The sequence below is a fragment of the Balaenoptera musculus genome, chromosome 5 (genome assembly GCF_009873245.2).
Source record: "Balaenoptera musculus isolate JJ_BM4_2016_0621 chromosome 5, mBalMus1.pri.v3, whole genome shotgun sequence".
In the NCBI taxonomy this organism is placed as follows: Eukaryota; Metazoa; Chordata; class Mammalia; order Artiodactyla; family Balaenopteridae; genus Balaenoptera; species Balaenoptera musculus.
The window spans coordinates 22,347,215-22,373,792 of record NC_045789.1 but is presented as its reverse complement, the minus strand read 5'-3'; the positions used below and the strand labels follow the sequence as shown (position 1 = coordinate 22,373,792).

Here is a 26,578-nt window from a genome sequence, read left to right as displayed (position 1 = left end):
AATAATCCAAATGTCCCTAAAGCCAAGATGCTAGGCTTGTGAAAAATGCTGACTCTGAAAAAATAAAATATTGTCCAGTGTCTACAGATTCAGGCAATTCCAGGGCCATTATAAGGCAAAACAAAGCTCGGATTTAATGAGGGGAGAACTTCTCTTCAAAGACTTCTGCTTAAATACAGAAATAAGGCAGATGACGTCAACACAGTCATACGTTAGTCTATTTTATGCAATGCGAAATTCCCTCTTAACTTCCTAGATCGCAGTTACATCCTATTGCAAAAATGGGACTCAAGTAGACTGCGCCACTATGAGACTTGAAATAAACCTGTGGTATTTCTTGGGTACCTAGGCATTGTTAGGAACAGCCAAGTATGTTAACCCATTTTATGCTTATCACAACCCAAAAAAGGAGTACTGTCTCCATTTTTGAGTTCTGGGAACGGGGGCATTAGAGAGTTTGTGGCTTGCCCAAGTCCCACAGCTAGTGAGCGGCAGAGGATTTTAAATTTGCCTGTGCATTAATGCAGGCTTCCGGAACCTCAGGAACCGCCTCTGTAGAGCTTTATAAAACAGAATGTTGTAGTCCACTAACATCAGGCCAGCGTGCTGTGATTTCTCTGGGCCGGGCCTTATGTTGCACGCTGTACACGGATTTTCTCAGCTCTCAAAACAACCGTACGAATTAGGTACTTTAGTACTTATTTATTGTTCGAAGGGCAGACTATTCTGAGACAAACCTGCAGCGCTGCAGGAGGTGGGCGTTACCCGCGCCGGGCAGACACCTGCAGCGCTGAGAGTCTGGGGAAACTGGGGGGAACTGAAGTGATGGGGTATCTTGGTTTTCGGTTCTCCGAAGCAGTGAGGAGCCTCTCTTGCTGTAGTCTCCGCACACTACTGTCTGTCCCTGAGCTCCCCGAGGCTGTGCGCTACTTTGCGTCCAGAGATTGGTGTGTCCCAATTAGCGTGCATGGTTCTCGCCTCCCGTTCAGACGCCGGAGCAGCTGGAATAAGAGCCGAGGAGGACCCAGACCGCAGCGGTCCGAGCCCGGAGCCATGCACGAGGTGGCGGCTCCGGCACTCGCGACGCCGGGCTTCGCCCAGTCGGCACGATATCCGCGCTCCCAGCTAGCCTGCGGAGCCTGGGGAGCAGCTGAGGTCCTTTCAGCTCAGCTGACCTGGGGGCGTGGCCGAGAGCCGGGGGCGTGGCCTGGAGCTGGGGGCGGGCCCCGGGGCGGGGAGAGCTAGAGCCCGGGCTCCTCCCGAACAGAGGGTAACTTCCGCGGCCCACCGACGCGCGGGGCTTTTTGCCCCGTGGGCGGGTGAGGTACCGGCCACCGGCATGCTCCTCCGCCCGCTCCTGCTGCTTGCGTTGTGCGGTGCGGGCTCCGCTGCCATGGTGGTCAGCGTCAGCTTGCGGGGAAGCTGGAGGATCCGCAGCGGGAACGGCTCGCTGGAGTTGCCCGCGGAGGTTCCCGGTTGCGTGCACAGCGCCTTGTTCCACCAGAGGCTCATCCAGGTACTGCGTGCGGCCTCCCCGCCGGGAGCCTGCGCCCGCGTCCCCCTCGTGGTGAGAGGGGCCCAGGAACGGCCTGGCAGTCCCCGAGCCCGAGGCTGTTCTCCTCGGTTTGGCACTAACTTCCCCTTTGCGTCTTGTGGTCTGGGGGGGTGAGGGGGTGGGGATGGGGACGCCGAGGCAATGTATCTACTCTTGGCGAAGATCACCGCTGGGGTCCGGGCTAGATGGAGGCTGACCCACGCCCACGCTGGGACAGCAGCAACTCAGGAAAGCGGAGGTCCAGACAGTTCTACTGGGGGTGTTATTGCCATAGTTCTCCAGTGAAGCGTAGATTAGAAAGGACGTGTTGTCACTGACAAAGCCTAAAGCGGGGGATTATTGTTTCAACTACCCGAACACTGCAGAGGGCAATAGTCTTTCGCCAAGTAAGGGTTAACTGTATTCATTAATGCCTCAGTTTTTCATTTTCGCTTTTAGGCACCAGGGAGTCAGATTTGGAATTGATGCAGCAGCACATAAGCTGAGGAGAATGAGACCTGCAAGTGTAAGGTTAGGATTGTCAGTGCTAGTGTAAAGGCTAAATAATTTTTAAGGCTGATTGGGATATGAAGAAAGATGCTGTTTCCTCTCAGGGCGTGTGATGTGATGTGATGTGTGTGTCCCAATAGATGCTTCAATTTCTAGACTTCTGGTGGAGGACGTTTTCCTGTTTGGCTGCCTGTGGTTAGAGGTTTGCAAACAGACTGCCACCTCCCACTGTTTTTTCGTTCCATCTGCTGCACATCTTTAATGGCTTTGCTTGGGACAAGATGTACTTGATACGTGGTTTGCATGCATTGTCCCAATCTGCATAACAACTCTAAAGAGTAAGTCTTCTTATCTTCGTTTTATGGATGATATGAATTATGGAGCCCAGAGAAGTTAGAGAATTTTTCCCAAGATCACACAGCAACCAAGAGTGGCAGAAATGGAGTTATAACCCAGCCTGGCCTGACTTCATAGCCTTCTGTACTGTGTGACACTTACCCTGTGTGACACATTGATAAATAATGTGTTTTTAAAGCGCTGGAGTTGACTGTCAGGAATATAATTCAAAACTTACTTAAATGACAGGACAGTCAACTTAGGGTTATGCAAAATTTCTGATCTGGTACCATTAGCTTTTTTTCAAGAATGTGTATCAGAAAGGAAGCAAATGTAAATGACACTGACCATGGTCCTGTTTATTTTTTAAGTAAAGAATTCTCAGACTTTAAGTATTTGAACTATTTTTAGTTAACAAACTACTTATGACATGGACCACAGGTGACCTTGGTACCCCAAGGCTTCACTTACCCATGCTTTGAAAATGCCTGTGTTTCTTTTGCAGGGTTTCTCCTTGCCTCATTTTCCTGATTAAATTAAGGCAATGGGAAATCATTAGTGGCTGTAGTAAATCAGATTACTGTTTCATGTTACAGGGCTACATATCAAGAAACAATGTTTGGTTGCTCGTTAATGTGAATGATGTGCTCACAGAATGAAATAACTGACTTTTCCTCATGGGAACAATTTACAATGTCTGTTAAATCTGTTACTAAATTCTTAGGAAAACTTTAAGTTTCAGTAAAGGTAGATGTAGGTCTTAAATGGTAGTGGGATGAGAGATGGGGAGCTTTTGGGGACTGGGGAACTCCAGGCCTGTTGACAATAATCATCAATATCGAGTATCATTATTGAGTAATAAGATGTTGTTATTCTACCTGCTTTATTATAACATCCCTTTTTGGTGTTGACCTAGGAAATATTCTATAGTTTAGAGCAGACACTGGTCCAAATACGGGATTTACATGAGAACTTGAAACATATCTTGCTGAAGTCATTCACCTCATTATCTCATAAATATTTATTCAGTACCTCCAATGTGGCAGGCATTATTCTAGGTGCTTGGAATCAAGTGGTGAAGAAAACAAAGTCTTTGTCCCAATAGACATTCTAGTGGAGGAGATAGACAATAAACAGATTAATAGATAATACAGTGACAGCGGGTACACTGAAGAAAAATAAAGCACGTTGAGAGAGTGAAGGCTTGTTGGGAAAGATTCTATTTTAGAAAAGGTGGTTAAAGATAGCCATTTTGATAAAGATCTTTTGATGAGTTCAGTTTTAAGTGGAAATGAATTCCCAGCAAAAAGGAAGAAAAGATGGCAGTGGGGAGGGGAGAGCCCTTGAGGCAGGAACAAGCTTGATGAGTTCTGGGAATAGTAAGCAGGCCAGGTGGCTGTAGCCCTGTGACCTGGGGGACAGGTGGATGATTTCAAAGTAGCCATCTAGGGCAGATCATGCAGGGCTTGTAGGCCATTGGGAATAACTTTTGGATTTTATTCTGCAACGATGGGAAGATATTTTTAGCTACATTGTAGTTAGTGTACATCCTTATTTTCTTAGACAAATTTTTTAAAGTGGAATTGTTGATTCAAAAGAGTATGCATTTTTTTAGTCTTTTGCTATGTACTTCTAAGTTGTTCTCCATAAAAATTGTACCAGTTTTACACTCCCATCATGACTTTATTGGAGTACTTGTTTTAAGTGCTAGATTGGATATTATTTTAAAAAACAAAAATAGAAACAATTTACTTTCTAGTGAGGTTAAACGCCTTTTATAGGTTTATTTCATGCTTATTGGTGATTTGGGCTTACTTATTCCTGTTTTTTATCTATTTTTCTATTGACTATTCATCTTTTAAAATATAGATTTGTTAGACCTGTTGTTATATATTTTCAAAAATTTCCCATTTATTAATGATATATTTTGTCACATACATGTTTTAAAGTTTTATATGTTGAAATCTTATAAGCTTTTTTTCTTTTATGATTGTTTCTGTCTTTGGTATTATGCTTTGGAAGTAATTTCCTCTCTCCCAATTAAATAAATATTTACCTGTATTTCCCCCTTTTAGTATTTTTATAATTCCTCTTTTGTATTTAAAATATTGCTCCATTTGAGTTTTTTCAAATGGTTAAGCAGTTTTTTATATCACATGATTTGAACAATTTCTCTGTTGTCCACTGATACAAAACATTATTTTTATCATGCACAAAATTCTTATATACTGAATTTTCTTATTCTCTTTTAAAATTCTTTTAAAAAGAATAATAAATGTTTAATACTTACTGTACAAATATTGATGCAGAGAAATATAAAATATAAAGAAGAAGGAAAAAGCTAATAAAAAGCATACTATTAAGCAGAGGTAAAAATTTTCATGTATATCTTTCCAGACTTTTCTAAGTATATACAAACAAATATAATAATATAAAGATGAAGTCAGTCCCTGAGATGGTTTTGTAAGCTACTTCTTCATTTAAAATATATGATGAACATCTCTCTGTATCTATAGAACATCTCTCTGTATCTATAAATGTCTATAAATATAGATCTAGAAAAATTTTTAATAACTGCATAGACTCCATTATAAAGTTTTTCTTACTCAAAATATACACTTAAAAATAGAAGAAAATATATATTGTAAATATACACATACACTACTAAAAGTGGTAGGTACAAGATGCAATGATCATCTGGTATAAGAGTGTAGGTAAATATGGCGTGAGGCATTGAAGCACAGTTGAAAAAATGTAGACCTTGGTGTTGGACTGAGTTTGTTTCATGCCTGGATGTACTTCTGCTTCATCATGGGACCTCAGGAAAGACACTTCACCTTTTGGAGCATTAGTTTCTTCCTCTATAGAATGGTATTTACAGCACATCTTTGTTATGAAGATAAGAGTGAATGAGTGCCTATCTTGGAGGTTGATATAAAGTAAATGGTCAACAAGTGATACTGTTACTGTCTTTAGGGTTCATGGGTTTGCTTATGAACTCAGTCACTTACATGGGTCCTTAGTCATCAGGCGTAATGCTGAACGATGTCCTATTTGCTTTAAATAGGACTCAGAATTTTAATATGAGCAAAGGGGATCAGACCACTCTGGAACCAAATTAAATTGGTTGCTTAGCATTTGCAGTAGTTATTATAAATGTAATCTGAGTCTCTGCAACTTTTTTTTTTTTTTTTAAAGTTCATGGGTTATTTATTTATTTATTTTTGACTGTGTTGGGTCTTCGTTTCTGTGCGAGGGCTTTCTCTAGTTGCAGCAAGCGGGGGCCACTCTTCATCGCGGTGCGCAGGCCTCTCACTGTCACGGCCTCTCCCGTTGCGGAGCACAGGCTCCAGACGCGCAGGCTCAGTAGTTGTGGCTCACGGGCCTAGTGGCTCCGTGGCGTGTGGGATCCTCCCAGACCAGGGCTCGAACCCGTGTCCCCTGCATTGGCGGATGGATTCTCAACCACTGGACCACCAGGGAAGTCCCCCCACCCCCTTTGTATCTTATCCAAATTATTTCTTCCAGTCAGGAGCAGTTTCTGGCTGATACCTTTCTCTCCATTTTGGTACACACCCAGCGATGTTATAGTGCCTCTTGCGGATTTGTTCTCTGGGCAAGTGCCCAGCTGGCTGTTGCCAGTGGCCAGCTCTTACCTCTGTGGAACTGAGACAAAGTTGGCTTTTCCCTCTCAACTTGGAGCTGCAGTTCCTGAGGCGATCACCCTTGGACCTGTCCCAGTTGGAAGGGAGAAGCCCTCTGAGCCTGTGCTGTGTCCCTTTATGTAGCCGTGGTGTCGTTCACAGACGTAAGAACTGAGAAGCTTCTCTTACCATTTTCTGTTCCACCTCCTGCCTGGGAGCCCTCATCTGAGAGGTAAAGGGTAGAAAATGAGTAGGAGAAGAAAGATGTAAGGATTATGGCAGGGAGGACTTGGGGCTGGACACTGAGATGGGAGAGCATCTGTGAACACCCAGCAGGCCAGTTGTCTAGGGCAGAGGGCCAGATACTATTTTAGGCTGCATGGGTCACTTGGTCTCCGTCATGTCTACTCAACTCTGCTATTGTAGCATGAAAGCTGCCGTATATAATTTATAAAGGAATGGGCCTGGCTGTGCTCCAGTAAAACTTTATTTATCGACACGTGTCCATTCTTAGCTCACTGGCCATACAGAAACAGGCAGTGAGCTGCATTAGGCCTATGGGTTGTAGTTTGCTGACCTGGTCTAGGCTAATATAGGAAACCTGAAGTCTGTAAGTTTGACGGTATCTATGCTGCCTGTATATTCCCTGCAGAGATCCTTTTTGTGTTCACTTAGTAAAGCTGAGTGAAAAATAACTTTGTAAATGCTGAGTAAATCCAAGGAGTGGGAGTTTTGCTGATCTTTGGGCAGTAGAGGAGAAGAAGTGTTCCTCTTGAGGCCAGCTGGGATAGTGGCAGCAAAACGCGAAGTGAGAACCAGAGGGCGGTGAGCGTCTGATGGCTGTGCACCATAAGAAGGGCTGCCGTTCATTCTCTGCTGATGCCTTGCAGGTTCTGTGCTTGGTTTTAACAGGGGAAGCCAATCTTCATCTCCACACATGTTCTTTCATAATGAAACTATGTAATAGTTGTATCTCAGAGCTCTTTCATTTCAGGTATTTTGATTGTGTTGGGCTTTTTTTTTCCAGTTAAAAATATTTTTAGTATTTTTACTATGCTCATGCCATGGCAACTTTGTTTGAAAGGTAATGGTCTCTTAAACAGATGGAGCTTTAGCCTTGAGGATGGGATGTGCCGGCATATGAAATGCTTGCACTCCTAGGCCAAGAGTTCATTAATTTTTAGGTAATAAATAGCTATCATTGATAGTTTATTTCATGTTTATTTAATTAATTTTTTTTGCATGTTTAATCACCTACCATAATTTTTATCAACAGGATCCTTACTACAGATTTAATAACCTTAACTACAGATGGATCGCCTTGGATAACTGGACCTATATCAAGAAATTTAAAATCCCTTTTGACGTGAGGTACTTCTGTGTGTATATCTATATTTATATCTATATCTATATATTCATTTATTATTATTATTTGAACTTTTGTTCTTTTTCTGTCTGCAATAATCTTTTGTTTGTTTAGGTTGCATATCAGAACATTGTCAGACTAAAGCCTGTACTATAAAAGTGAATATATATGATTTATGTTTTGATTTGTGTATGAGGGTGGTGGCACTGATCATTAGTCACAAAATTATGTCTTATTCAGTCATTTTTCCAGTGGTTATAATGGAGTCGCCTAGACCTAGTCAATTCTCTTATCTGCCTTTCCTTTTCCCTGCCCTCCCAGTAATCCATAGAGTGTGTATATTTACAATATTGTCAAGTAGGATCAGAGATACATCCTTTGTTTGGTGTAGTGTTAACCAGCCACTGAAACTAAGGCATTGGCCTCAGATTATGTCATGAGGCCATGAGGAAAACCATGGTATAGTTTTCAGTAATGTTCTATGTAGCAGAATGTAACCCAATTGTATCTACTACCATTATTGCTAAATTAAAAAAAAAAACCCTTTTGTCCCTTTAATAGGATCTTTTTTGGGGTAATTATTTACTAGCTTCTTAAAAAAGAAATAAAGCCAGAAAATAGTGCTCAATATCATGGAGTTACTGTGTTCCAGGCTCTTATTTCCAGATAATACTTAAAATATCTCTAATAGGGGGTCCTTTTTCACGTTGAACTCAACATATCCGAAATTTAACCAATTGACTTTCCCACTGAAAGCTTGCTTTATATTCTAACAACCTCATTATTTCTCTTACTGTAATGCCATCTTCCCAATCTTCCGTGCCCAAAGAGTTTTTGGCTCGTCGTATCTTTTCTTCATCTCCCTGTATTCAGTCTGTTTCTGAGTCCTGTTAATTTTTGCCTATCATTTCTCTTGATTCAGCCCCTGCCTCCTTATTTCCAAGTTTCCGCCTTTGCCTAGGCCTTTATTAGAGAGTACCTGGAATTAGGTCTATGCTGCCTAATTAGATTTCTTACTTTGTTTTTTTATTCTCCAGTCTTTCGTATGCAGAAACATTAGATTCATCTTTCCCAAATTTTGAATTTACCATGACATTCTTGCTTAAGAATGACGGTGTCTTCCTTTTCGATTGGCAGATCAAGTTTAATTTCCTCTGCTTGTCTGTGAAAATGCTGCTTACTGTTGCCAATCGTGCACCACTTCCTGCACCTCCATCCCCCCCATCCCTCTCTCAGCCCTAGGCAACCACTAATTTATTTTTTATTTCCATGGATTTGTTTCTTGTGGAAATCTCAAAGAAATGGAATTATACAATATGTGGTCCTTTGTGACTGGCTTCTTTCACTTAGCATAATAATGTTTTCAAGTTCATCCATGTTGTCATATTCACCAGTACTTCATTTCTTTTTATTGCTGAGTGCTATTTTATTGTATGGGTATACATTTTATTTATTTTGTTCTTCTTTAAACTCTTGTCTCCTTCTTGAAGTCTTTCCTTATGACATAAACTCTGATAGCACTTGTAGTCTATCCAACAAGACTGTACCACAAAGTAGAAAAGATTGAAAGCTTTCTCTTTGTTTCCTGTGTTTTAGGCTTCAGTGCTAACCAGATTGCAGATTCCTTAAATTCAGAGACTGTTTTAGTTCCCTGTAAGGCTTAGCAGAGTGCTGGGCACATAATGTTTACTCATAGATACTTGTTTGTTGGTTAATGTGTTCTCTTAGTGTTAGTAAATATAATAGTTTGTGAAAATGTTTTATGTCTATTATTTAACTTGGTTCTTATAAGAATTTGTGAAGTTCTAGGAAACAAGTCAATGCATGGAAATCAGAAGTCATGCTCATGATTTTATGGTGATTGAAATATTGTGAAGAAAGTTAAACTGAATCACTCAACATAAAAATGTATTAAAGCAATATTTCTGAAAATTTCATTGCAAACTCCCTTCTAAGAATGTATATTTTCTGTGAAATACTTATTCCTTTCGTTCTTAACTAATAAAAAAAGGCTAATTATCTAAGTTGATGTTCTATACATCTTGTTTTAAAAATCTTTTTTTAGCAAACGGCGTAAAGTAAATTTGGTTTTTGAAGGCGTCGATACGGTTACAGTAGTCCTGCTCAATAATGTTCCTGTTGGCGAAACAGACAACACGTTCAGAAGCTATGTAAGTACATAATGACATCAGGTTAAAAAGAACCACTTGTATGTATTTGCGTTCATTGTTATCCTGAGTGGCAAGTACAAGTCCTTTGATGCACTGGGTAAGTTACTTTATCTCTCAGTTGCCATATTTGTAGAATGATGAAGACACTCAAACCCTGTGGAATTATTGTGAGGATGTAATGAGCTAATTATATAAAGTGATCAGTATCAGTTTTTGGCACATAGGCAATGTTTGACAAATGCTGTTCCCTTCTCTGTTATTTGGTAATCCAGAGTTTCATGGGAAATGACGGTTGACAAACCATTTTAAAACAAAATGTTCCTTCCTTCCTGGAACAGTTACCTTAAGAGATTGTATCCTGATCTCCCTTCCCTTTCAAGGGTAGACTTTTCAAAACAAAAATAACTTATGACTTACAAATACATGCTATGGATAGCAGAGGGTCAGGTTATCATGAAGTGTCTAGGAAATCCTTGGCAATTCAAAGCCATGTGTAAATAGCCAGAGCAGACATTCCAGGGCTAAAGATAGTCTCTGCTTGCTCTGTTTGCCTAGAACCATCATCTGTCAGTAAAAATAGCAGGAGAAAACCTAGAAATCTACGTTTGGGTAGGAGAATGGAGAATGTGATCAGTTATAACTAAAAGTAGGCAACTAAGTTATACTATTTTGGAGAAGTGCTTTCTCCTGCAAAAAGGCTGAACCTAAAGATTTCAATTATTTTATGCATCTTTCATACATTCTGCCTATATCTAAAATTTTACACAGGAGGGTACTCTCACATTTGTTCTTTCCCTTTAATTTAGAGCTTTGATATTACACATGTGGTCCAAGCAGTAAACATCATTGAGGTGCATTTCCAGTCACCAGTGATATATGCGGACCAGAGGAGTAAAGTTCACACTCACTACAGCGTGCCCCCCAACTGCCCTCCGCGTGTGCAGGATGGCGAATGCCATGTCAACTTTATTCGCAAGGTAACAGTCTCGCAATGGAGGGGCTTTAGCCTTGAGGATGGGATGAGGGCGTATGAAATGCTTGTTTGAAGACTCCAGTTGTATTTCAGAAGTTGGGCATCTCTTTCCTGCCCCCTTAGTGGGATTTAAAAATTAGAAATAAGAACCAAAAGTTACAAGAATTTTTGTAGAGAGCTTGTCTTTCTAGGTTTTCTTCTTGAGGAGTGCTTCAGAACTTAGATAACATTGGAAAAAGAAGAAAAATAGGTGACTGATAATGTACCTTTACAATTTTTTTTTTTTTTGACTGTGCCGCGAGGCTTGCAGGGATCTTAATTCCCCGACCAGGGATTGAACCCATGCCCCCTGCAGTGGAAACGCAGAGTCCTAACCAATGGACCGCCAGGGAATTCCCCCTTTACAATTTTTTAAAAAAAACACCTGGGTTTATCAGACTTTTCACCAGACCGTAAGGTTCATATTTATGAGTGATTCTTATTACTGGCCTTCTGCAACTGTCGATATATTTGCTGATATGCGACTTTTTACTGCTAGGTTCTCATAAAAATCTAACAAAACCCACAGGTGATAAATATTCTTTGTGTATGATCTCGGTATAGATGACTTGGATTTATCCTAATACATGGATGAATTAGTATATTGTGTGACACTTAGTTTTTAGTTTTATTTTTACTTAAAATTTTTTTAATTGTGGTAAAATACACATAACACAGAACTTACCATCTTAACTATTTTAAGTGTACAGTTCAGTAGGATTAAATATATTCACATTGTTGTGAAACCTATCTCCGGAACGTTTTCGTCTTGCAAAACTGAAACTCTATACCCATTAAAAAACAACTCCCCGCTTTCCCCAACTCTCAGCCCCTGGCAACCACCATCTTTCTGTTTCTAGGAGTTTGACTCCTCTAGATACCTCATATAAGTAGAATCATAGAGTACTTGTCTTTTTGTGACTGGCTTAGTTCACTTAGTATAATGTCCTCAAGGTTCATCTGTGTTTAGCACGTGTCAGAATTTCCTTCCTTTTTAAGACCAGCTAAATTCCGTTGTATACTGGGTTGGCCAAAAAGTTCGTTCGGGCTTTTCGATAGCATCTTATGGGAAAACCCGAACGACCTTTTTGGCCAACCCATACCACAGGTGCCTAAAGCTCAGTGTGTCCAACACTGCACTTGGGATCTAAACCCTGCTCCCAGGGCTCCCTGTCTCCCTGAATGGAATACCATTCAAAGCAGTCATTCAAGCCAGAAGCCTCAGAGTTATTTTTGATACCTCCCTGTCTCTTTTTTTTTTTTAATTTATTTATTTTATTTATTTTTGGCTGCGTGTGGGCTTTCTCTAGTTGCGGCGAGCGGGTATGGTGCACGGGCTTAGTTGCTTCCAGGCATGTGGGATCTTCCTGGACCAGGGCTCGCACCCGTGTCCTCTGCATTGGCAGGCGGATTCTTAACCACTGCGCCACCAGGGAAGCCCCCTGTCTCTTTTTTAAAAGAGATCGGGAAGTCCTTTTGCTGATGTCGATGCTACCTTTTCAGTAGTTCTTGAATCTGCTCTTGCTCCATTTCTACTCCCGTGCTTGGGTTCAATATATTACCATATCTTGCATCAAATATTGCCCTGGTTGCCTAACTGGTACCCTATGACCTCGTTTGCCTTCCTGCAATTAATTTGCCAAGGAGCAGCCAGAATGTTCCTTTCAGATAAAAATCATAGCACCCCCCTTTGTAAAACTCTTCAACAGTTTCTTGTTGCTTTTAGGCGAAAGTCCAAAGTTCTTAGCTCAGGCTGCCCCATGCCCACTGCTCCAGTCTTCTGCCCATCTCTTCCCATTGTTTTCTCTTAATTTCCTGGAATGCATCATATTCTCTTGCATCTTGAGGGCTTTGCATATGCTGTTCCTTCTGAAAGGGATGCATTCACTTCCCTCTCCCCTAGACATACTGGAGAAGTGGTACTCACCTTTCACGTCTCCATATAAAAGTCACTGTTATTCAGGGAAACTTGTCTTGACACCCGTTCTCCCCCCATCATATGTTCCCTGTCTATTGCCTTTGGATTTGTGACTATTTGTTCAATGCCTCAATTTCTTGCTATACTGTGAGTGCTGTAAGCAGAAGGACTGTTTCTGTTTTGTATCTTGATATACTTCCAGCCTGAAACATAGAAAGCACTTCACAAATATTTTTGAATAAGTGAAAACTTTTATTTGGAGAGATTGTATGAATAAGAGTGATTTGTAGCCCTTGCTGGGGAAAATAATCTGCCTTATAAGATGTTGAATATTTTTGCCCTCCTCCTTCTCTCTATCCCTAATAAAAGAATTATATATCTGAGCTTCAAAGCTCTCCAATAAACATCCCCAAGATGGTTTTCATTCTGAGCATGAGAATTTGATATTTAAGTGGTGATTTTATATGATGTGGATGCTGTGAAGTGGTTTTATTTATTTATTTATTAATTAATTAATTTATTATTTTTTTAAACATCTTTATTGGAGTATAATTGCTTTACAATGCTGTGTTAGTTTCTAATTTATAACAAAGTGAATCAGCTATACATATACATATGTCCCCATATCCCCTCCCTCTTGCGTCTCCCTCCCTCCCACCCTCCCTATCCCACCCCTCTAGGTGGTCACAAAGCACTGAGCTGATCTCCCTGTGCTATGCGGCTGCTTCCCACTAGCTATCTATTTTACATTTGGTAGTGTATATATGTCCATGCCACTCTCACTTCGTCCCAGCTTACCCTTCCCCCTCCCCGTGTCCTCAATTCCATTCTCTACCTCTGCGTCTTTATTCCTGTCCTGCCCCTAGGTTCTTCAGAACCATTTTTGTTTTGTTTTTTTTAGATTCCATATATAAGTGTTAGCATATGGTGTTTGTTTTTCTCTTTCTGACTTACTTCACTCTGTATGACAGTCTCTAGGTCCGTCCACCTCACTACAAATAACTCAATTTCGTTTCTTTTTATGGCTGAGTAATATTCCATTGTATATATGTGCCACATCTTCTTTATCCATTCATCTGTCGATGGTGTGAAGTGGTTTTTATTCTTTCTTTTTCTCTGTAATAGAAACTAAATTATCTCTGTTTTAGATAAATACAGGGCTTAGGAAATAATACTTAAATGAGAACAGTTTGGGCAAATCCTCAGGCTCTATCCTACAAGTGTTCCATTTAGGAAGATCTCAGTACTTCTTCTGGTGCTTGTTCTTTTTTAAAAGCTTAACTCACAGCCTCACAAAATTTAATTGACTGTGTTTTACAAATATTTTTTTTCTTTTAAGAAGAGGGAATTAGAAAAATTCTGCTCTGATCACCTGTGTCAGTGTCTAAATGCTGAACTGATTGTTTTTGGGCTGTAAGTTCAGAAACCAGGATTTCTGAATTCATACTGGAGGAAATAGGGGTTGGCAAGAAACTCTAGTTAGAGTTTCTTAAACTGTTGTATCTTTATCTTTCAATCTGTTTCTTCATTCTTTATAGTTATTACATTTAAATATTATAGTGGGTGCAGAGATATTTGGGAGAAATTTAAAGAGTAACTATTGTGTTGCTTCAGTGTAATATGCTTTTGAAGAATAAATGTACATAATTAGATTTTATGGTCTTAGAACATTTCTGCCAAATTTAACTATGTTGCCTAGGTTGATAGATTAGTTATTGTTTTAGTTATCTATTGCTGTGTAACAATTATACCAAAACTTATCAGCTTAAAACAACATTTATTATCACAGTTTCTGTCAGTCAGGAATGCAGGTGTGGCTTAGCTGGGTACCTCTGGCTCAAGGTCACTCATGAGGTTACTGGCAAGCTGTGGACCAGGGCTGCAGTCACCTTAAGCCTGGATGAGGCCTACCTAAGCTCACCCATGTGGTTATTGGCAGACCTCAGATGGGCTTCCAGGCTCACTCATGTGGGCCTGTCTATAGAGCTGCCTTACGGCATGGCAGCTGACTTCCCCCTTGGCCAAGAGAGAGCTGAGAGAGCACCCAAAACAGAAGGTGCACTCTTTTATAACCTAATTTTGGACGTGCTCTCACTGCTGTTGTATTCTGTTGGTTAGAAGTGATTCATTAGGTCTAATCCGTACTCAAGGGGAGGGGATTACACAAGGACGTGAATACCAGGAGAGGATCATTTTGGGTCATTTTAGATGCTGTATATGGGACACACACACACTATTATGGACTTAATTCTGTGCCCCCCAAATTTGTATATTAAAGTCCTAACCTTCAGTAAGGTGAAAATGTCACTCTATTTGGAGATGAGGTCTTTAAAGAGGTGATTCAGTTAAATGAGACCATTAGGATTAGTCCTGATCCAGTATGGTTGATGTCCTTATAAGAAGAGGAAATTTGGACAACAGAGGGAGACACTAGGGGCGTGTGTGTGTGTGTGTGTGTGTGTGTGTATAGAAAAGGCTATGTGAGGGCACGGGGAGAAGGTGGCCATCTGTAAGCCCAGGAAACCAAACCTGCCAACACCTTGATCTTGGACTTCCCAGCTTCCAGAGCTATGCGAAAGTTAATTTCTATTGTTTAAGTCACCCAGTTTGTGGTATTTTGTTACGGCAGCCCTAGCAAACTAGTACACATGTAAATAATATTTTAAAAGAAAAAGGTTTTCATAATGTTTAAGTTTCATGGTAATTAGAATCGATCTTCTTTTTTTCCCTTAAAATTACAGGCACAGTGTTCCTTTAGTTGGGACTGGGGGCCTTCCTTTCCTACCCAGGGCATCTGGAAAGATGTTAGAATTGAAGCCTATAATATTTGTCATCTGAACTACTTCACATTTACCCCCGTATATGGTAAGCTAAGAGCTGTGATTTCTTGTTTTTCTTCTTTGAGCCTCCTCTATGTTATAAAAATTGGGTTTATAATTTGAATATATATATAGTTGGCCCTTGAACAACATGGGTTTGAACTGTGCGGGTCCACTTATGTGTGGATTTTTTTCAACAAATACTACAGTACTACATGATCCGAGGTCTGTTGAATCCATCGATTCAGAACTGTGGATGTGGAGGGCTGACTTTGAGCATCAGTGGATTTTGGTATCTCCAGCAGGTCCTGGAACCAATCTGCTGTGGATACCGAGGGACAACTGCACTTTTCAGAGACTTATTTAAAAAAAAATTTATGACACATTAAATTTAGAAAAGTGAAAAATATGTACAAACTGATTTGTCATGAAAATTTAAAAAAAATTAATTAATTTATTTATTTTTGGCTGTGTTGGGTCTTCGTTGCTGCACGCCGGCTTTCTCTAGTTGTGGTGAGCGGGGGCTGCTCTATGTTGTGGTGCGCAGGCTTCTCATTGCCATGGCTTCTCTTGTTGTGCAGCACGGGCTCTAGAGCGCAGGCTCAGTAGTTGTGGCGCGTGGGCTTAGTTGCTCCGCGGCATGTGGGATCTCCCTGGAGCAGGGCATGAACCTGTGTCCCCTGCATTGGAAGGCGGATTCTTAACCACTGCGCCACCAAGGAAGTCCCTGTCATGAAAATTTACTGTATAAAGCAGTTAAGTAGGTGGGTACCTACCTTTTAACATATTCTGAAAAATAGAAAATGAGAGGAAGAAAGAAAGAAAGAAAAGAAAGGAAAGAGGGAGGGAGGGAGGGAAGGAAGCTCTGTTCTCCCAAGCTGTTTCTTAAAAGAATTTGGGCTGCTGGCTTGCACTCCTTTTTGCTGCCCCTGTAGTCACTTTCAGAACTCCATGGTGCTGAGTTCTTGGTTTGCTTAAATCATTGGGCTGACTTTCTGTCACTGCACATTTTCTCCTCTGAAGGCCATGACATACCAGCCTTGTTAAGAGTTGAAAATAAACTGGAAGACAGACAAGGCATTAAAGAAACTCTCATAAGGTAAAGAATACTACTTTTTCAGTTGAAAGGAGCATTGAAGAAAACCCTCAGAAATCTCACAGATGTCAATGAATTGGTTAAAAACTGGTCAAATATTTGTTGAGTTCTTTGCCCAGCACTGTGTGTATTTGGCATAGAAAAGAAGTATAATGTGTCCACTCATCCCTGCAAGTTGGTTGAGGTGGGGAGGGGAGATATAAACAATTATCAAGCCAAACTAGATTGTGTCATAGTCTTCGGGATGGCAGCCCCAGTAGTTCAGAAAACCAGAGATCAAAGGATTTGAGAAGTTAGGGAAATCAGGGTGAAGGTGGAGGCAAATGGGATTTTAAATGATAACTCACGATGCTCAGTCCAGGTCCGTGCAGGCCTAACTAGATGAAGTCTGTAAGCAAGTATGTGGTGTGTCCATACGAGAGTTCTGTTGTCTTTAGGGCCCTGGTGACCCTAGATTTCTCTTCAATGGAGCCAAATCTGTGTTTTCTAAAGGCAGAAGACAAAAGCATATCAGAGATGGTTGACAATTGAGGAAGTTATTAGGTGCTGCTGGCATTTTTAAATGTTTAAAAGGCATTGGAGGGCTTCCCTGGTGGCGCAGTGGTTGAGAATCTGCCTGCCAATGCAGGGGACACGGGTTCGAGCCCTAGTCTGGGAAGATCCCACATGCCGCGGAGCAACTAGGCCCGTGAGCCACAACTACTGAGCCTGCACGTCTGGAGCCTGTGCTCCACAACAAGAGAGGCCGCGATAGTGAGAGGCCCGCGCACCGCGATGAAGAGTGGCCCCCGCTTGCTGCAACTAGAGAAAGCCCTCACGCAGAAACGAAGACCCAACACAGCCAAAAATAAATTAAAAAAAAAAAAAAAGGCATTGGAAGATCTAATGTAAATTGCACATATAAATGTGGCTGTTTAGAGCTTTCTAGTTTAGTGTTTCTCAAACTATTCTTCAGAGGCTCAACCCGAATTGAGCCTTGCTATGAAATCAAATACATAATGGTTCACTGCCCCCCATCCCCACCCGTAATTTTTCTCAGGTGTATATAATAAACCTACTGTAAGAAGGGGTCTGATTTTGCCAAAAGTTATTTATTTATTAGTTTTGAAGTTTAATCAGTGTTTTTGGTGGTTAGCAAAAAGTGCTATGAGTTCCAGGTATCCTGATATCTGAAAAAATTTGAATAACACTGCTCTAGTTTAATTTAAAGTTTTGAATATGAAGCTAAACATTTCTTCCTGAATATGAGTCATTAGGGTTCAGTTTATTCACCATTAGTGACTGGGCAAATTTTATTTGAATTAAATCAATTTAATCAATTTAAGTGATGCTTAAAATTTAATTTAGACTCTGTAATCAATTATCCATATCAACTACATTTTTGATGTTTTATGACTACAATATATTTTGTACTTAACATAGGGAAAAATATGTTTCCTGTTCAGAAGATATGTCCTGTGCATATCAAGCAGTAATTCTTATATTTTTGATTAATTTTATAGATTTCAATTTGGTTACTTGATGTAATAGAGAAAATTGAAGCATAAACTTATGAAAGCATTAGGAGAGGAACTTCCTTTAGGATTTTTTCAGAATTTTTTTTTTCAGTTTGTATTTGGAAGATAGCAATCATTACTGAAATCAATAGAAACTTAGAAGTTGAAAATAATAGAGAATAAACTAATGTATTCTTTTGCATTTATTTGGTACACAGTTTGAGGCAGGCATTGAGAGTTACTAAACATTTTTTAAAAGGATTAGTTCATAATCAAAAGTAGATACATATAATTTTTATTTAAAATCAAATACTGTATTCATTTTAAAAATTTAAGTGTAAAATGAGGTTAGTCAAAACTAATGCAAGCAGTGGCTAATCTCTGTATAATAGTACTACAGATAGTTTGTATTTTATTCTTCTAAATTTTTACATTGAGCCTATATTGTCTTTATAATAAGGGAAGAAAGCAGTTAAACTAATCTAGTATCTAGTAATTTCAGCCAGCTTATTATGAAAGGCTAAACTACTTTGACTTTGTGGCACTTTCTGCTTTCTGCCTATTGAGGCTAGAAGAAAATAACCTTTTTGTTTTTCCAAATGTTTAATTTATTTCTTAATTTAAAATTAGTGAGTTTAACCCTAAAGATCAAATGACCAACCATAGTTCCCCAATTTAATTGTATAAAATATGACAGAAAAAAGGCTGTTAGACTTCTAAAAACTAACTTGAAAATTTTCTTTATGTATATATATATATATTTTTTTTTCTTTTCTGCATTCTTAATCCTTAGCATAGTGGTTTCTAAACTTTTGTACTTTTGAATATCCTTTGGTCATTTGTTTAATTTTGCCCTAACCTCAGCTTCCTAAATGATTTTCACACATTCTTAATATTTAAGGTAATAAAAGCAAATTTATATTTGGAAAAAATAGTGAGGTCAAAGGGAAACGAGTTACTCTCATTATCTCTTAGGCTCTTGCCATTTATCTGGGTTTTGAGAGATACCAATTTATTGATGAGACTCTCTAAAACATCATTAGAAAATATTTATTTGAATGGTGTGTATGTGTGTGTGTGAGAGAGATACGTATATTCATTTATTGATCATCTCCATGCTAAGTCTTTCGTATTTGTAATCTGATGTAAATTGTTCATATTAGGCCCTAAAATTTATTAGGGAGGGATGGTTGTCTAGTTTTATGAACTTTTCATAAGGTTACATAGACATATTAAGTCCAAATATATAATATGTATGTTCTGATGAAACACTGCATTGTTTAATCTTCTGTTACTGCAGTTAGAAAGAAATAAAATAGAGATGTTTTTCAACATGTAAATCTTCCTGTTGAGCTGAGGTGAGCTGTGGACCTTTGACCTGTGCTTGGGCAATTCCATTCCTCACAGATGCTGCCTTCCCGACCGTATCCACATTTACTTGCTGCCTTAGCCTAAAGCACCCCGTCTCTTCATTCTTGAAGACATAGCCTTTGAGTTGGAAGAGTGGGCCTAGCTCCTAGCTCGACCCTAGCCTGCCCAACAGTGGCCTTTATTGAAGGTCATTGCTGCCCTTTGCTTACAGCTTAATATAGAGAATATAATATTACAACATAGCAAAGATTTGTCAATCTTGCTTAGTGCCTTGTTTAATGCATTCCTTTTTGAATGCAAGCATGCATTCATTTTTTTCTTACATTCATTTTGAATCTCTTTTTCATTACCCATAAAATGAAGGTATTCACCCTCGAAAATATATTTATGGGTAGGTAGGTTGCTTGAATAATCTCTGACTAGCTGCCTTGTTGTGTAAGTCGATTTTTTTTTTCCTCTAGAACTTACCAATTTATGTTGTTTGGTGAGGGGGGGGTGGGGAGATTTTGCTTTGTGTCTGTTTTGTTTTGATTTCATCTTTGAGGATTTTGTCCTGCTGAATAGGCAAGGAGATCTTGCTGCTTGGGAAAGAAGGGGAAAACAGCTGTTGTAACTAACTGTAAGCCTGCTTTTCTGGCTAATGCAAGCTGTTACCTCTTTGAAAAGCAGCTACTGTAGTCTGTCCTCTAATTCTGGCAGGAGCATGGGGATATATCCTCTGTTTGAATTTCAACATTCTGTGGCTTGTTGTCATTGCTGTTCCTTCACATGCACAAGACTGTCTCTTCATTGCAGCTTTGCATCACCTATGAAAGATGCAAGATGAAGCGAGCAGGCAGAAGGGGGAGCTGGGAGGAGCTCAGCAGGGCTGATCAAGGCAGCCATCTTTGAATAGCTTGCCCCCCAGTGGGATGAAGCATCTTTTTCATCTTACATAAGCAGTCCACCAACGTACGTTTGCAGATCCATCCCATGCTGACCTGAGTGTTCTTCCATGTCCCTGCTGGTTCTTAGCCCTTCCAAATGCCATCCTGTATTCTTAACTGTGACCTTCGGGTATATTTTGTTTCTTTAAGTAGATTCAACATCTTTGCTCTTTGTGATTGGGGTGTAATTCATAGTGCCCGTCAAGTTTCACAGACAGTAATTATTCAAGAAATGTATTTCCGCTGTTTGGCAGAAATGCTCACATAACTGTTGTCATGCCTTTGTCAGGTAGTTTAGGTTACAAAGATAGTATTTTGACAAATGGAGGAACTGTGCAACCATGTAATTATGCATTTAGTGGAAGGTCAGACACATTCTTTTTGTTTTTAATCCTCATTCTTTATTATTTACTTATTTATTTATGGCTGTGTTGGGTCTTCGTTTCTGTGCGAGGGCTTCCTCTAGTTGCGGCGAGCGGGGGCTGCTCTTCATCGCGGTGCGCGGGCCTCTCACTATCGCGGCCTCTCTTGTTGCGGGACACAGGCTCCAGATGTGCAGGCTCAGTAGTTGTGGCTCACGGGCCTAGTTGCTCCGCGGCATGTGGGATCTTCCCAAACCAGGGCTCGAACCCGTGTCCCCTGCATTGGCAGGCAGATTCTCAACCACTGCGCCACCAGGGAAGCCCCAGACACATTCTTTATATTTGTAGATTTCAGTGTTTTTTCTTTTTTATAAGGACGCTCATATTAAGAGGCTAATATTTTATGGTTACAGTGGCTTCAAATGCTTTGTTTCACGTTATATGTATTTGCTGTTAGGACTTAGGATTCTGAAGGACAAAAAGCACCTTTGCTTTTGGTCTTCCTCATTATTCATATGCAAATTTCAATCTGTGCGTGCCTACTAGTGTCTTTCCTTTTGATAGGCGCCTCTGTGAGAGATGCGTGGAAGGTAGAGAGCACTGGAGTTAGGAAACCTGGGCCCTTGTCCTGTCCACTGGCTCGGGAGCTTTGAGCTAGTTCTGCAGTCAAGGCCTCAAATACCACAACTGCAAAGTAACTAGGAGATGGCCAAGTTTCTTTTGCCTCTAACATTCCTCAGTTCTTTCCCTGTGTTTGTAAATTACAGCACTCATTACAGCCTAGTGAGGGTGTAAGTGTGGAAGAATCAGTTTTTTTTGAAGCTAGATGTATGATTAAATGAAGGTACTGATATTTGAGGCTTAATTACAATCAGTTAAAGCAAGGCTTAAGGTGTAGTTTGAGAGTAAGTCTTTCTGTAGTTATGGACACACTTGAATTAATGTAACTCAGCCGTCTTATTTTTCTACTTCCATGTCTTCCTATACGTTTTTTTTTTTCCTCTTAGACAACTGAATAAAGCTGTTTTTTTTTAATTTTTATCCTGACCACATCTTGACAAAGAAGTGGACTACATGGGACTATAAAAGGAGCTGGTACATTTTAGAGGGTTTTAAAAGTTAATGTACTGGGACTTCCCTGGTGGTCCAGTGGTTAAGAATCCACCTTCCAATGCAGGGGGCGCGGGTTTGATCCCTGGTAGGGATCCCACATGCCACGGGGCAGCTAAGCCCCCGTGCTGCAACTACCGAGCCTGCGTGCTGTAGAGTCCTCATGCCACAACTAGAGAGAACCCCGCACGCCGCAACGAAAGATCCTGCACACTGCGACGAAGATCCCGTGTACCGCAACAAAGACCTGACACAGCCAAATAAATTAAAAAAAAAAAAAAAAAGGTTAATGTATTGGCCACATCTACACAAATTGAAGTTGTCCTGAAGATTGTTTGCATGAAGAAGCAGGACACGTTCATCTGGGCTGTGCAGCTGGTTACCCTTTCTACAAATTCCCATCCGAGTCAGACTCATGGTGATTTGTTTGTTTGTTTTTGAAGAAACCTCACTGAATCAGCTTTGGAAGAATCTGAAAATGAATCAATGGCCAGAACCACATTCTCTGCCCTGCCCTGGGTTGCCCACCTGGTTGAGGTTAAATGGAACAAACTATAGACTGTAGTGTCTTCTGCAGGGAGCAGGGCATCAGCTAGGGCATCAGCTAGGACATCGCTGAGGCTCCAGGCCAGGGAAGGCCTCAAGTTGTAGAGAGAGCTCATCAGCTTGCTCTCCACCCTGTTTTGATAATGAGTTCCTATCCTGTTTGGGCCCAGGGTTGATTAGTCAGGGTGAGGAAGGATGCAAAACTTGGTGTCATTGAGAGGGAGACCTGGCAGGGAGGGGATTTTAAGTCATTTAGTAAACTTTCTTCTTTCTTATCCCATCCCTGGTACTTTGTCCATTTTTGAAATGATCTTGCATTCCACTTCAGGAGAGCTGGGGGTGATAGGTATTCTTTAGGAAAGGATAACTTGTTAGTGCTGGAAGAGATATGCTGGGAAGCTGCATTCTAGAAATGGGTCTTGATTTATAAGAGGGAGCTCTCCTTAACTAGAAATAAGATTATACATTTTAAAATTAACCAGTGAAAAGAAGTGACCAGGTAATACCAGGAAAATTATTATTTAAGACTCTCAGTATGCTTTGTGAACCTAAACTACTGAAATTCTCCATGGTTTCTGGAAGGAAGGGTTGTACTTTGTTTGGAAGGAGAAAAGAGGGCAAAATATGTTGGTGTAGGGTATTTGGTAATGACACGATAGGCTTGTAAATCTTCATGTTGGGTTTTTAATTCCTCAGCTTTAGTTTTTTCATTTAGTGGCACCCGAGGGAGTTAACAGGATGAGCTCCAGAGGAGTGCTGATTTACTTTAGAACTTTCCATGTTAGAAGCAATAGAAACTGGACAATTTTGCCGGTAACCTTTGGGAATTACTCTGTTTGTCTTCCTGCTGGAGGCCCTTACAAGCAGCTGATTCTCTGCTGAAAAAGTGATAGGAAACGGCCGAGGAGCCTGCCTTTTTAAAAAAATTTTTGGCTACACCGCGCGGCATGTGGGATCTTAGTTCCCTGACCAGGGATCAAACCCGTGCCACCTGCATTGGAAGGCGGAATCTTAACCACTGGACCGCCAAGGAAGTCCCAGGGAGCCTGCTTGAACTTGGTGGTTATCGGTTGGTAGGAGAGGCCTAGAGGGCAGAACTAAAACCTCTAGGTGGAAATGAAAGAAAAGTGGATTTCAAGTCAGTGTAGGGAACGACTTTCCAATAGTCAAGGCTAGCAGAAAGGGAGGCAGAGGTTTTTTGTCATTATATTAAAGATATTAAAGACAGGTTAGAATGGCCTTTCGGAGGAAATATGTTAGGGTAGAGATCAGCAAACTTTTTCTGTAAAGGGTCAGGTAGTGAATATTTTAGCTTTTTGGGCCATATGGCCTTTGTTGCAGTTACTCAACTCTGCCTTTGTAGCATGAAGGCAACCGAAGACAATATGTAAAATGTGAGCATGGCTGCTGTCTGGCCTGCTGGGCTGTCATGACAAAATACCAAAGACTGGTCGGCTTCAACCACAGAAATTGACTTCTCACAGTTCTGGAAGCTGGGAAGTCCAAGATCAAGGTGCTGGCTGATTTGGTTTGTGTTGAGGGCCTGCTTCCTGGCTTGTAGATGGCCAGCTTTCTAGTTGTGTTCTCACATGGTTGGGGGCTGGGGGGGGGTGTGCGGGGAGAGAGAGAGAGAAAGAAAGAAATTGATCTCTTCCTCTTCTTATAAGGCTACTGACCTATCAGAATAGGACCCCACCCTTATGAACTCATTTAACCTAATTACCTCCTAAAAAACCCGATCTCCAGATAGAATCACATTAGGGGTTAGGGCTTCAACGTATGAATTTTGGGGGGAATGATACAATTCAGTCCATAGCAGCTGTGTTCCAATAAAATTTTATTTATAAAAATAGGAGGTGGTCCAGGTTTGGCCCAAGGACCATAGTTTGCTAACCTGTGGTCTAGAGGAAATCAAACACATCAGAAAGTAGACTAAGTGATCTGTCAGCACACTTCTAGTTCACCAGTTTTGTGAATCTGTGCTGTTTTGGTCAAAGACTCAGCCAAAGGACATATTTGATGTCTATCATAGCTTGACATCATTAAATGTTCTCCTATATAATAAGATCCTCTCCCCACTGTAAAAATCCTGAGCACTACTAAGATGTGGTTTGGGGGAAATTATTTGGATTGAGTTGGCAGAATTTAGAGGTTAAATGTACAGTCTCTAGTTTTAGACTGTCTTGGTTCACATCTGCCACTTACTAGTTATGTGATCTTGGGCGAGTTACTTAATTCCTCTGTCTCAGTTTTCTCATTTATAAAATGATGATAGTAGTGGAATTTACCTTATAGCAATGGTGTGATGCTTAAATAAGTTAATACATGTTGAGAGCATAAAACAATGCCTAGCTCATAGTAAGTTCTTGGTAAATGTTATCTATTATTATTTCTTGAAATAAGAGATAGTAAGGGAAACCAGAGGGAATATGATTTCGAGTTAAAGGTGAAGTAGCTGTCAAAGATTTAGGGATGTTTTAGAAAATAAACAGCTTTGGATCACATTGGAGTGTGTGCTTCTGTTTAAGAACAATAAAAATGCGGTAAAGGGAATATGAATATTTTTCTAAACAACCTTTAATTCTCCTATCCTAGTATTATTACACGTTTGTACTTGTCCACATCCCATTAGACCCTTAGCTCATGAGGGCAGGGGCCATGTTTATTTACCTCCCATCACTTAGCAAAGAACATGGCACTTAGATGGTTCTCAGTACACATTTCTTGAATAAATAATTACATTTAAAATGCATCTTTATTTTTCCACATCTGATTAATTCTAATACATCTAAGTTTATAACATATTATATGGCTTAAAAACCCTCAGTATTTTAATTTATAAAAAGGAACAAGCAAGTATGTTTGATAAATCAAGATTGATAAATCTTGGAAGATTTATGTTATCTTTTCATTTGTAATTTTCTATTTGTGCCATAATTATAAAGTTTTTGTGACTTATGATTGTAACATTTTTAGAGTAGAAGTATATATAAAAATATAATTTTGGTTATTCTTCTCTAGAATTAAGGATTAAACTCTAAACATTAAAAGAGAATTTTCACTGAACTTTTGATCAGGATTGCATTTGTGGAGCACTTACAGTTTAGAAGCTGCTTTGGTCTTTTTTTCAGTGAATCCTACATAATATATATGTATTTTTTCTTTTTCTCTTTATACCTTAGATAACAATATCCAGGAGTGGAATCTTGAAATAGAGTCTTCTTTTGATGTTATTAGTTCAAAGCCAGTTTTGGGTCAAGCGATTATAGCCATCCCTGAATTAAAAATACAACAGACAAACAGCGTTGAACTTCATCATGGGGAAAGGATTGTTAAACTCTTTGTGAAAATTGACAAGGTGAATGATGGTACTTCCCGAGAAGCACTAAGATGAAAAACAGTGTTGTTCAAAAGAAATGCTTAGAAAGAAGGACCTGAGTATTAAAGAAAAGTGTACTTTTTCCATTTTTTTCTTTACTTTTAATCTGTTATATATTTTGTGTGTGTGCAAGCTAAGGAATGATTTTCCCAAATTTTAAGATTAAGAAAACGGAGGTTATGTGATTAATTTGGCATCCTCTCCTCTCAAAAAGTCAGGTGTGTTATATTTTAATTTTTCTGCAGTATTTGGAGTATCCTAAATCCAAAATACATTCTAAACATCATACTTAAATGCTGTGATTATTTTTGGTATTTGTAAACTATTTTGAATATTGGTACTTATTCTACATACAGAATTCTAATTCTAAACTTATGATCTTTCGTAAGTAGAAGTGGACTGGATTTTACCTTTTCTTTTTCCTTTTCTTATTCCTCTAATTGACAATTGTGAGCTGAAAAGGATAGAGCAAATCAGCATTCAGTAACTGTTCAGATAAAGTAAGAGCTCAAAACACTTTTCTAGTTCTGGGCTTGAAAGAAGAGTTAACCTCAAAGTCCAATTCTAAATGTTAAGAATGTAGAATAAATGTTAGCTGAGTGTTGCAATGGGAAGAGCTGTTTTTCTGAATGCCCACGTTATTCTGTTCTTTGCTTTCCCTTCTGGTATGTTAATCCATGCTAAACTCCTAGCATGTTGATTTTTAAATATTATCTATGGATTGGTATAATTTGGCATAATACAAGGAGGGAGATTTATATTGCTCTGTGCTTATCTATGAGAAACTGATGTGATGCTCTGAATTACTATATTATTTTGCTGAAAATATGCTACAGATTACTTAGACTGACATATTATTTTTTAAAAGAGTGTTACTATAGAAACTTGGTGGCCTCATGGACATGGAAACCAGACTGGGTACAACATGACAGTTCTTTTTAAGCTGGATGGAGGCTTAAGTTTTGAAAAATCAGCTAAGGTA

The 26,578-nt window shown here is 39.8% G+C and overlaps 1 protein-coding gene across 2 annotated transcripts in view; it reads left to right on the top strand.

The window, feature by feature from the left end:
• The first annotated feature begins 1,246 nt into the window (after positions 1-1,246).
• MANBA (mannosidase beta) overlaps positions 1,247-26,578 on the top strand; it is a 99,452-nt gene continuing 74,120 nt past the window's right edge. The window contains exons 1-7 of one of the 2 annotated variants that reach the window (XM_036853756.1): positions 1,247-1,516; positions 7,301-7,395; positions 9,456-9,561; positions 10,368-10,538; positions 15,233-15,356; positions 25,400-25,575; positions 26,465-26,575. In XM_036853756.1, coding sequence (XP_036709651.1) covers positions 1,340-1,516; positions 7,301-7,395; positions 9,456-9,561; positions 10,368-10,538; positions 15,233-15,356; positions 25,400-25,575; positions 26,465-26,575 — 960 coding nt within the window. In that variant the 5' untranslated portion in view covers positions 1,247-1,339. The remainder of the gene's footprint in view (positions 1,517-7,300; positions 7,396-9,455; positions 9,562-10,367; positions 10,539-15,232; positions 15,357-25,399; positions 25,576-26,464; positions 26,576-26,578) is intronic. The other variant, XM_036853757.1, reaches the window with a different exon arrangement.